The sequence below is a fragment of the Prosopis cineraria genome, unplaced genomic scaffold (assembly GCF_029017545.1).
Source record: "Prosopis cineraria cultivar Desert tree isolate PC_DT_omini unplaced genomic scaffold, ASM2901754v1 PC5, whole genome shotgun sequence".
Taxonomy (NCBI): domain Eukaryota; kingdom Viridiplantae; phylum Streptophyta; class Magnoliopsida; order Fabales; family Fabaceae; genus Prosopis; species Prosopis cineraria.
Window position 1 is genome coordinate 17293029 of NW_026555336.1, and position 11964 is coordinate 17304992.

General features: G+C 31.0%; 1 protein-coding gene across 2 annotated transcripts; it reads left to right on the forward strand.

The window, feature by feature from the left end:
• Positions 1-1667: 1667 nt before the first annotated feature.
• On the forward strand, positions 1668-4068 carry LOC129310433 (uncharacterized). Of its 2 annotated transcripts, none has more exons than XR_008593113.1 (2): positions 1668-1964; positions 3788-4068. XR_008593113.1 is itself a non-coding variant. In XM_054952270.1 (2 exons), exons 1-2 carry the CDS (start codon positions 1742-1744, stop codon positions 3856-3858), a joined length of 312 nt encoding a protein of 103 aa, XP_054808245.1. In that variant the 5' UTR covers positions 1668-1741; the 3' UTR covers positions 3859-4068. The 2 variants fall into 2 exon arrangements, 1 of the variants encoding a protein (XP_054808245.1); XM_054952270.1 differs by having other exon boundaries at positions 1668-1982.
• Positions 4069-11964: the final 7896 nt, after the last annotated feature.

Sequence of the window (11964 nt, forward strand, 5' to 3'; positions counted from 1 at the left end):
AAAACTTAATTATTTTTAATTTCCCGGACAACTTCTAATACGTTTTTAGAATATTCTTCTAATAACGATTATGCAATACCTCAAGCAATGCATATTTATATTGATCATCAAACTAATTTAAATTATTAATTCAAGAAAAGGAGAAAAACTGATTAATATTTATATAGTCTCCATACCTCAAATTAACTCACATTTGACTTTCCAATGCTACTTTAATTTCAGTGAGCTATCACACAATTAGCTTCAAATTAATGATCATCCGAACCCTTCCAAAGCCTACCTCAACTCTTGTTTGAGGTAGGAGACTCGAAGCAAATATAGATATTAAATTCTACATCAATTTGTTATAAGAACTTATTTTTAATCATTTTATTTACTAAAAATTGTTCAATTTTCCACATCAATTTTCTAATATCTGATGTTAATTATTATTGATGAAGTGATTTTTTTTGCAGCAGTGGTATGTGAATGGTAGGATTGTTCAGCTAGTTTAGCATGGTTTGTGACCGGTATTGTCAGCTTTATTTGAAAACAATCGGCTCTATCATTACATAAAATATTATGGGAACAAATTCTGTTGGCATCATGATGCTCCTCACTTTAATTTATGATTTGGCTCGTAACATATGTGTTCAGTTATTATATCCTCCATGCATTATATTCCTAACCAAACTGAGTGACATCTGCTATTCAAGCGAAGTGAAAAAGGTGAATAATTATTGCGCAACAAGCCTCGAATTTTTTTCATGCCGTACTTATTTTAGAATACCGTGAGCTTGTGCACTAGTTAAAGCTGTGGGCGCTTGCGGGCGCGCGCGCGCGCGTATATATATATATATATATATATTTATAATTAAATGATACTTTTAACCATTTTATAAATATTAAAAAAATAGTTAGATGTGATTTGTATAATTAAAATGCATGGTAAAAAAGTTATTATTCTACATTTTAGACCAGCACTGGTGAGTAGAAAATGTCTTATATTTAAATCCAAAGTATATATAGTATTCTTTTTTATCTTATTTATAATTCACTTTTAATATATTTATTTAAAATTAAGTAAAACCTCAATATTTATTAATTTTATCTAAGATTTCAATAAATTTTCAATTTTTTTTCATAAAAGTTAAGAAAAACCTTAAAATATATTAACTCTAACTAATAGTTTAATAAGTTTCCAACTTTGTAAATATTAAGTATAATAATACTTTAATAACATATTTTCGCTCATCTAATATTTAAGGGAAAAAAGAGAAAACTTAAGATAAAAATTTAATAATATGACTTATAATTATAATAAAACTAAAATAAATCTTCCATCTCATATTGCATATTTTAATACCTTTACCTTAATGCACGTAGTTGCTAGTGTTGTCTACTAACGGCCCATGCCCTTCTCCATCGAAAATAATTATTTTAAATAAATGGCTGTGAGGAATTTTAACAGTCAAGAAATGCTGGACTTGGCTAATTTGGAAAACAGTATTGATCCAATGCTTACCTCTCTCTTACTGTGATTCCATTAAAAAAAAAAAACAAAAAGAAAAATTCTAATCTAGCAGAGACATCTCTGATCTCTGTGGGAGCCAAAATCTCATTTCATATGATCGCACTTGGGATCTTAGCAGTCTCTCATGTTATAAATAGCAGTCTCATCGGTAGATAATCACCACCAACAACAAGTACTACTAGTCTCATCTCCGTATTAATCTTTCCAAAGCTACTGTTTTGATCAGTCATGGCTGTCAAATCAGTCATATTGTTACCCTTTCTTCTCTTCCTTCTTCTGCAACTTAACATTGAATCAGTGACAGCATCAAGGAAGCCACACGAAAACCCTCCATCGATATCGGCTATCACTAACTCTGACTCGTTAACAAGCAGCCGGCCGCCACAATCTTCCCCTCAGGTGCAAGGTTGTACCTCCTGTCATCCAAGTGATCATACCACTTGTGTGAGACGTAAGACACCACCTTCAGGTCATTAAATTGGACTTGGGGTGCCTCCACTTCCCAACTCTCCATTTCTCCTCCATTTCTTTAAAATAACAACGTTTTGATTGTTAAAATAATTAAAAAAAATTGAAATCAACTAAGCACCCTCACCCAGACCCAACTTCTCTACTCCAATCATTTCCTTTACACTGTATAAAATATTTGGACAATTTTGATTTCATTGATGATTCAAATTTAATATTTAAATTTTTTATAATTTTAATATTAAATCTGCGCTATTTAAAATATATTTAATATAATTTAATTATATTATTTATAAAATTTAAAATTAATATTAAATTAAACCATTCATATTAAATTTGAACTATTTAAATTAATAATAAAACATATTATTAATTTTTTTTATAATTTTAATAAATATAAAAAATAAATATTTTATAGATGATATGTTTAAAATATTTTAAACAGTGTACAGGAAATGATTGGAGGAGAGAAGTCGAGTCTCGGTGAGAGTGCTTAGTTGGTTTCAATTTTTTTAAATTTTTTCACAGTCAAAATGGTGCTGTCTTAAAGAAATGGAGAAGAAATGGAGAGTTGGGAAGTGGAGACACCCCAAGTCCCATTAAATTTAGCTTAAGTCATGTTATTTGATACATTTTAAGCTTTATATATTCATGATTTATTTTTTAATTTCTAAACCTAAGACTTTTTTTATTTTTAATATTCTCTCTACTGTTTTTTTTTTGAGAAAATGATATTAAAATTCCTTTGAATTATCTGAATGATATTTTATTTCATCGAAATGCCATAATTTTCTTGAAGTTCCTAAGGATTATGTCATTAAGGAATGAATATAAAAAACCAAATTGCCCTTGATTCAAATAAAAATCCCAAGTATTAGAATAGATACTTGCGAACTTGTGAATTGCTGTTGAATTCTTGAGATTTTAAGAAGAAAAATTGTAAATATTAGAATAAAACTTGTAAATGGCAATTGATATTTGAAACATTTGAGGAATATCAAATTTTTAAATTCAAACTTATGAATTGTTGTTGAATTGTAAATCTAAGAAGAAAAGTTGTGAATCTTAAAACAAAACTTATGAATGGTAATTGATGCTTGCAACACTTGAGGAATATCAAGACTTCAAATTAAAATTGTGAATTGTTATTAAATTCTTGCAAACTTAAGAATTAAAGTCATGAATTGTAGAACAAAACTTGTAAATGGCAATTGACATTTGCAAAACTTGAAGAATATTAAGATATCAAATATGAACTTGCGAATTGTTATTGAATTTTTATAATTTTAGGAAGAAAAGTTATGAATCTTAGAACAAAACTTATTTGGGGCTTGGAATTTTTATTTCAATCAAGGGCAATTTAGTCTTTTATATTAATTCTTTAATGACAGAAAAGTTTTTAGAGACTTTAAAGGAATTATGGTATTTTAAGGGACTAAAATGTTATAATTCAAAAGAATTTTATTGTTATTTTTTTCTTCCTTCTTCTTGTGCCTGTATTTTTTTTTTTTTTAGTCTCAAATGGCCTCATGAATATTTAATTTTTTCCTTCTTCTCTCTTTTATTTATTTTTCAATCTCTTTTTCCCCCCTTCATCTTTCATTCTTTCTTTCCTTTCTTTGTTTCCCCCCTCAATTAAATGGCTTTTGATATCATGCTAAACTTTTTGGATTTTTAGTATGCTTAAATAATAATTTACTCTATCAAAATAGTTTAAACCATTTAGTTAGATGCATTTCAAGCTTTATATATTCATAATTTATCTTCTAATTTTTAAATGTGAAACTTCTTTTATCTCTGATACAGGTCATACTCCCGATATGCCTTGTGGCACATGCAACAACACATGCAAGTGCGTGAACAGTACTGGGCAATAATAATTCTGGCCGAAGAGAAGGATGTTTAGAGATTTTGGGAATGGATATGGTTATGTGTGTGTTCCTTTTACCTTTTTATTTCCATATATTGCTGCTGATGGTGTGTTGTTAAAATGTGTTAGGAAGTATGGAAGTGAATGTCTCTTCATAATATGTTATGGATTTCCTGCGATAATAGTTTATATAGAAAATAGTAATCTTTACAAGTTATGATCAGTAGGAAGAACTAAAGAAGTGTGCACTTGCATTAAGTTTAACATGACAACACACACATACACACACGTGTGCTATTAATAGCGCTGTGTTGAAATGAGATATATGACGTTTCTGTTAGACATGTGGGTATAATAAGCTTGACATGGTAATTAAAATCCATTCTTGACCTCAAAAGAGCCTTATTAAAGAAATCTTATATGATTAATTGCTTAATTAACAGGATATATTAGGTACACTTGATGAATTTGGATTTCCTGTGTTAGTCATATGTGTGAACTTGTTAAAAGAGAGTTATCATAAATCACATAGAAATATACCACAAAGAAAAGTATTTTTCATTTTATAATTGCATTTCTGTGCAATTTTAAGAATTAATTACGCAATGCCTGTTTGTCTAAAGTTTTTTTTTAAAAAAAGCGATTTTTATATAGTTTAAAGAATTTATGAAAAGCGATTTATTTTAGAGGTTTTGAAAAGAAATCAGAAAATATTTTTTATATAAGATTCATCTACCCATTTGTATTAAAATGCGTATTTGTCCTCTCCAACAATATTAAAAAAATATTTCAGTTTTTTATCATTCTTTTCTAACTTCTTTTGATTTATAGATGTTTAGCATTTTCATTAAAAAAAAACCTCTCTTATCTTTTATGGTGCTATTCTAATATATATAAAACAACAAAAAAATCAAACGTCAAAGACAAAAAAGAAAGATGAAGACACAAACATCTACTTTCAGCACAGGGAATCGCACGGGTTTTAGATTTGTAAAAGATAAAGCCATTATAATATATAAAGTCATTAATTGCTTAAGTGTGCCTTGCCTTCCCTCTACCAAGCAAAATTATAATTAGAACTCAAAATATAAACAATAGGTAGCATGAAGAAGATGAAATCTTTTGATTCAAGTAAGGTCAATAAATATAAAAAAATAAGAGTCTCCACCAAGAGTTTTAAGAAAATATTGAAAAACTGTATGATGAAAAAAAGATGGTCTGAGAAAAGAATTTGGTAGTCGAATCTATATGAGAAAGGTATTAGACACTCCACAAAACCCGTTCATAAGAATGGTCATCGTATATTAATTGCATAAAATTAATTGACCTTTTAATAATATTTTAATTACCCTTTAATCACATGCAAAAATAAAGATAAAAAAATAAATTATTTGTTTACATGGGAGGACTTGACCTAGGAGTAAAGCTTAGGGCCTACATGTCTTGTGATGGGGATCAAAGTCCACATAGTTCACTATATTATTATTTAGGTTTTTTAATTAATAGTTTATTTTACGAAGAGAATGTTATTTTGGGATGTATTGTTTTATTTATTTTTAAAATTATTCCATGGAAATACCTTTGCTCAGAGAACAATATAATTAGTATTGAAACTTGCGGTAGTTTGGTATCACTCACAGTCCACTGGTTGATAGTCTAAGTGCACATGGTGATTTAGTCTCACTCATGGCAAACCTAGAGGAAATTTCAAAGTGAATTTTCTATACAATAATTTAATTGTGAAATTTTAATGCAAAATTTGATACTTGCGAGGACTTAGTATTATTCATGATATCTCACTTGATAGTTTTAGAGATTCATGGTTTTTTTTAATTTATTTTCAATTTACATTTGGAAGCCCTAGCAAAATACGGTGTTCGTAGTTGCCCCACTTTACTTGTTTCATAGGTGAGAGTAGCTAATGTATTTTTCTAAAATTCTCACCTAAGAAGCATGTAAAGATAAGAACACATATTTTGTCCAGTTAAACATCCAACTATCACAAAAAAAACATGAAACCCTAATGCTATCATAAGAATCAAAAGAGGTCTAGACAAAATGTAGTATCCAGCCCCTCTTTACTTGGTTCCTAAGGGAGAAGGTGAAGGATGGGAGAATGAAATAAGATTGAAAAAATTGCCTATCATAATACATTACTTCAGTTGCATTGACAACAATAAGTAGAAGTGATGTGCCTATTTTCATAAGGCTTCAATAGAGGTGATGTGCCAGATGGTATAAGGTATTTAAAAGAATAGTGCCAATCATTACTAGACATCAAGGTGCCTACCAATATAGGGTTTTAAAAGGGGTATTGGTTGTTACTGGGCTTTAAGATGCCTAGCATTATAGGGCTTTAAAAGGGGTGCCTATCATTATTGGATTTTAAGCTGCCTACCGTTACTAGGCTTTGAAAGAGGTTCCTAGTATTACTAGTCTTTAGGGTGTCTAGCTTTACAGGGCCCTAAAAGGGGTGTTTACTCTTATTAGGCTTTAGGGCACTTGTTGATATAGGGCTGTGAAAGGGGTGCTAGAGATTAATGGGCTTCAGGATGCTTGCCATTACAAGACTTTGAAAGGGGTGTTTGCTATTTTTAAGCTTCAGGGTGCCCATTATTACAAGGCTTTAAAAGTGATGCTAGTCATTATCGGGCTTCAGGGTGCCTGCTGTTACAAGGATTTGAAAGGAGTGCCAGCCATTACTAAGCTTTGGGGTGCCTATTGTTATAAGGCTTTGAAAGGTGTGTCGACTGTTAGGCTTTGGGGTGCCTATAATTACAAGGCTTTAAAAGGGGTGTCAGTCGTTATAAGACTTTAAAAAGGGTACTAGTCGTTACTAGGCTTTAGGGTGCTTATTGTCACTAGGCTTTAGGGTGGCTGCCATTACAAGACTTTTAAAAAGAAGTTAACTAACTAGTTAAAACGAGCCCTAATGGTTTAATTAGTGTAGAAAGATAACATTGGATAGGATATAGTTAATACAAGCCTTTGATTTAAAAGCTTGAGTTTGCCCAGTGTAGCATATGCCTTTTTTTAGTGCAATGAATGACAATTATATTTAAAGACTCTATTTTTTGCATATATTTGTCACAAAACTGAGTTCCAAGTCTCCCTTATGCCAATATCTTAACATTTACATGGTATAAGGTTTAGCCACAAATGCAATATTGCTCTTTTTATGGGAAGTTGTTGGATAGACAATGCATGTACTTATAAAATACTTGATGCGTGATGCATTGAGATGTGTTGCAATATCAAGTAGAGTAGTTTGTGAAACATAGGATTTTCTCAACTACTTGCAATTGGAAATATTTTACTGATTGGCTTGTCACCACAACCAAGATATGGGAAAGAGCTTTCCAGGAGTAAGCATGTCTTGAATATTGAAATATTTTTTCCTGGCCTATTTTAAGACATTTTTACTTACCCCTGTAACCTCTCCTAATATTCATATGATATTAGAAAAGTTTATCACATTCACCACACTTGATATTTTCTTAATAAAGAATATTTTCTTTAAAAGGTTTGGGATCCCAAAATTTTTTCAAAAACCATTTGAAACTATTCAAAAATATCTCTACAATGCATAGCAGAAGCCAATATGACACATACATAGCCCTTCTTTTAAGAAAACAAAACAAAAATCACAACTTCAGAAATAGGGCCATGTGCCACAGCACATGTCATATGTCAGGTGGGCTGCGATATGTGGTATAGAACCATAGATTCCTTTTCTATGTCATACGTCATGACACATGACAAATTTTGTACTGTCATGGCAGTTTAAAGATGTGGATTTCTGGTGTGTGATCAGAGTAATTCAAGTGCTCACACGAAGCTTATTTGAAAAGCTATCTCATGAGACAAGTTTGGACATGATCCAACAGTTTGATCTCAATTTGAACATTTTGGTGCAAAAGGTTACTTTCTAAAAAATTTAATCACCCAACATGTTCAAACTTCACACAATGTCTCACCAAATCACTTTGAGCCTTGAACCAAGTCTAAATGAACCAATTACCAATTAGACCTAATTACATACATATATCACCACAAACACCCATACACACATACTTGGCCAATAAACTATCCATTTTACACAAAAGGGCCTATATTTCATACTTTCATAAACATATACAATATTGACCAATTTCTTACACAAGAACCACTTATATAACCATAACATATTCACAATCAAATCTTAGCCCATTATTATAGGTTTCACCACATAAACATGTTTTCGCACATACACAAGGCTAAGATTCCTAATCACCACACATTATGCCAAAAACATGTTAATGCATACTATGGCAACTTAAATCATTATATATTTACAACAAAGGCATATTCATTACACAATTCACTTTTAAAATGCATGAAATCACACCACTATGCCAGTCCTGAATCTTTCTCTTTGCCCTACTCACTACTCATGGTTGTAAAATTTAACCATAAGGTGAGATAAACATCTCAATAACAGGATAACTCACTATTACTAATTATTACGCATAACTGTAAATAAGTAAAGTTTAATTGTAAATAGGTATAGCCATATAAACATAAGTTTCTTTTCATAAAATTATTTTACATCAAATCATCACCATTAGCATGATCATCTACATCTAAACCTTTATATCACTTCGACCAAAAACATAAGCTTTATTAGGCCAATCACACATTGACTTAAGTACACCTTCAATGGTACAATCACTGGGCTAAAGGCATTTTATCCTATTTTCAGACTATGATTTTTCCCTACCACACATGATTGGGGTGTCGTTACTCTAACACTATATCACAAAGATGCTCAAGAGATCAAATCTCTGACTTCATACCCAAATGAGAACTTAGGAGATAATTTCCAATACCATACCTCGCTAGGTACTTAAGAGATATCACTTATCCAAACACCGTACCCTATTGGGCACTCAAGAGAATATATGCCATATGGACTTCTTCTACTTCTCCCTATGGGTGAACTCCTACCCCCTATCATGATCATGCTCATATACAAACCACATGTTTGTATTTTGATCCATATACAAAGCATAATAATCATATAGTAATATCAACTCCTTTCTTTGAAAATCATCTTCATGCACAAAACATTTATTTCACAAACATGCTCAAACTAAAACAATTTCATGCAAACACCACAATACTCATAAACAGTTAAACTAGATAATCAAATAGAATAAGTCATTCAATTTTGTTACTAGAAAGGTTACTCATAGATTTCTCACATGTATAATCACCATACACTTCTTCTTTCTCAAAGCTCATGCACAACACAATAATCTACACATAAATTAGCACTATTAGTCAACTTATAAATTGACTTTTACTACTAATTATCACTAATGATCACAACTAACTACTCATTTCCCTTTATTTAATCATTTTAGGTCTCATGCATCCCAATCAATATTTCTATCACTTCTATAAGTTCAAACACATTCCACACCATTTCAACCCCTTTCGATTACAAAATTAGGGCTATTTCAAGCTTACAGCTTTAAAGCTTTATCTCTAACTTTCAGACTAGTCGCAAAACCTTAATTTAATTCTCAAGATTCTTTTTATTATCAAAGGGTAAGAAATAAACCCATTAAAACTTTCTAATTCAATTTCTCTATAAATTATACTAAGAGAAATTATGTTAGAATTAAAGCTAAAGGTAGTATGAAACTTACCAAGTAAGATATCGATCAGAAACATCTCCTGAGGCTCCAAAATTATTTGCCTTAATAGAAGCTTGGCTCCTCCTTCGCTCCTTCTCGTGTTTCCCTTTATTTCTCTCTTCCTTTCATGAGTTAGGCATGTCCTTAATAAGAAATGCTTTGTGCCATACGCTGTGGTACATGCTGTGTATACCGCAGCATGGCACAGTGAGGGAAAACCTCACTGTGCTCACACACTCTACTCCAAAATGCAATCCTTCCACTCAAAGCTACTCATTCAATATCCTAAAGAGTCAAAACATCACTTTACCATTCAGAATCCTAATCACACACTAATTTACTAATTTATTCCTAATTAGCAATTAGTTTTGGAATTAAGAATTCAAGATGTTATAGCCCTAGTATGATCTACCTAGCATGACAATCTCTTTTTTATATCTTCATCTTTAATTCTTGCATAGCTAAAAAGAACTTGTTGTGACTTTATTTAGCAATGTCAATGGTCATGTATTATTTGGCAAGGAGCTTAGAAAGGAAAGGGAAGAATTAGAAGATGCTTTTCACTTTAGGTTTCCTTCCTTGAATGGCTAATAAAAGGTGTGATGTGAAGTGAGAGGATTGAAAAAGGTTTTCATCCTATGTTTGAAGTAGCAAAGGATTGGAATAGAGATTTACCCTAAATTCAAGCACTCGCGAATGCGCTTGCATAAATCAAGAGAAATCTAACAAGCACTTGGCCAAGAAATCTAAAACATGACACTGATATAAGTACAGATGATGATATATCATACCTATCCTTTGTCCTCTAAGGAAAGATTAAAAAAAAAAGAAAAAAAGTCATAAATCTTCAAGAAGATAATCATAGAAGACAAGGCCCAAGTTACTAATATAAAGGATAAACAAATATATCCATCATGTACTACTATTCAAATCATATCTCCCACCTTATGTTAATTAATGCCATGATAAAATTTGTAACAAGACTATAATACCCTAATAATTTTGCTTGCCAGATATAGTATTTACCCTCATCATTCAGTGTTTAGGGGATAGTGTCTACTCTTTCTATCTAAATTATCCAATTCCTTTCCCATAATCTTGGCAATAATATAAGGTCTCCAGCACTTAGAAAAGTCAAATGACAATATAAATCACAAGGACTTTTATTTTGCTATAATGTGTACTTAGGGTTCAAACAAAGGTTAATGAAAAGAAGAAGGATATTTAAAAGTCAAAGTAGATACTCTAGATAACTAAGAGCAATAAGAAGAAATTGTGGAGACAAATAAGTATACACCCTAGAAGGCCTCATCGGAATCAAGTAACATGAACCAATGAAGAACTAGAGGAAGTCCTTTCTATTTTTTCTTGGAATTTTTGTCCATATTTCTTTTGCTTTCTTGCTCTCTCTCTCTCTTTTGTTTAGCTTCTTTTTTTTTAACTTCTTTTCTTTTGATTATTTCTTTCTTTCTTTCTTTTTTCACTTTTCAAATCTTGAGCCATTCATAAAGAAAAAACTAAATTTAGAAGCCTCAACAATTGTAGGAATGTACTCAACTTGCCCCAACCCAAATTGAATGCTTAGAAATCAAAAGTACCCTAAATAAAAAGGTAATTAAGGGAGATTTTTAAGTTTTCTATGACGTAAGGGGTAAGAAAGAAACATTGTATGGGCTTAAGTGGCTATACAAAGGATAAAATATTATGCAAGGATAGTTTTAGGATATATATTGTTAAAAGTGAAAATTGAATAACTTGATCATCTCTATATTGAGTAAATAAACTTAAAATGTGATTTCAAATAGGATACATGCCAAGTTCTAGATTAGGCAAGGGATAGATAGTATCTACATGAAAAGAAAATTATATCACTAGGCTCAAATTCTCACGAGTTTATAAGGTCATCATTGCATTGAATGCAAGTTAAGATATTCACCATTTAACTAGTCTACATAAGGAGGAATCAAGTCATTCTCTAGTCTATCCATATGAACAACATAGTATCACCTCTTTATAAGTAGCATGAATGAAATTTTGTTTAAAATTTTAGTAAAAATCAAATGAAAATGCAAAAGTCCCTTCACCAAAATTAGGTGTTGTTCATGAAAGGAAAAAAAAATTGCTAAAAAATGTGTAAAAACTTGAGGTGGTACAACTTTCGTTCCTCCTAAGAGAAATATGCATGTATAACATGTGAATGCCACTCAAAATCTTGAAACAGAAAACTTTCCCTAAATAAAGTGTCATTACTAAGAATAGGGGATAGAACTTTAAGAGAGATATGCAATGCATCAATATCGATCAAGATTATAGGTAAAATGGACAAGCCAGCAAAAAGGAGAGGTGAAAGTGCATGAACATGACATGGATAAAGCTTAAAAAAGGCCAAATTCAACTAAAGATAGCCTATGCAAGCATTATCTAATGAAGAT

Bases quoted from the DNA above. Each gene is read 5' to 3' on its own strand.
- LOC129310433 (XM_054952270.1), top strand. From the start codon at position 1,742: ATGGCTGTCAAATCAGTCATATTGTTACCCTTTCTTCTCTTCCTTCTT. The intron at 1,983-3,787 runs GTCATTAAATTG...TCTCTGATACAG, and splicing joins ACGTAAGACACCACCTTCAG to GTCATACTCCCGATATGCCT.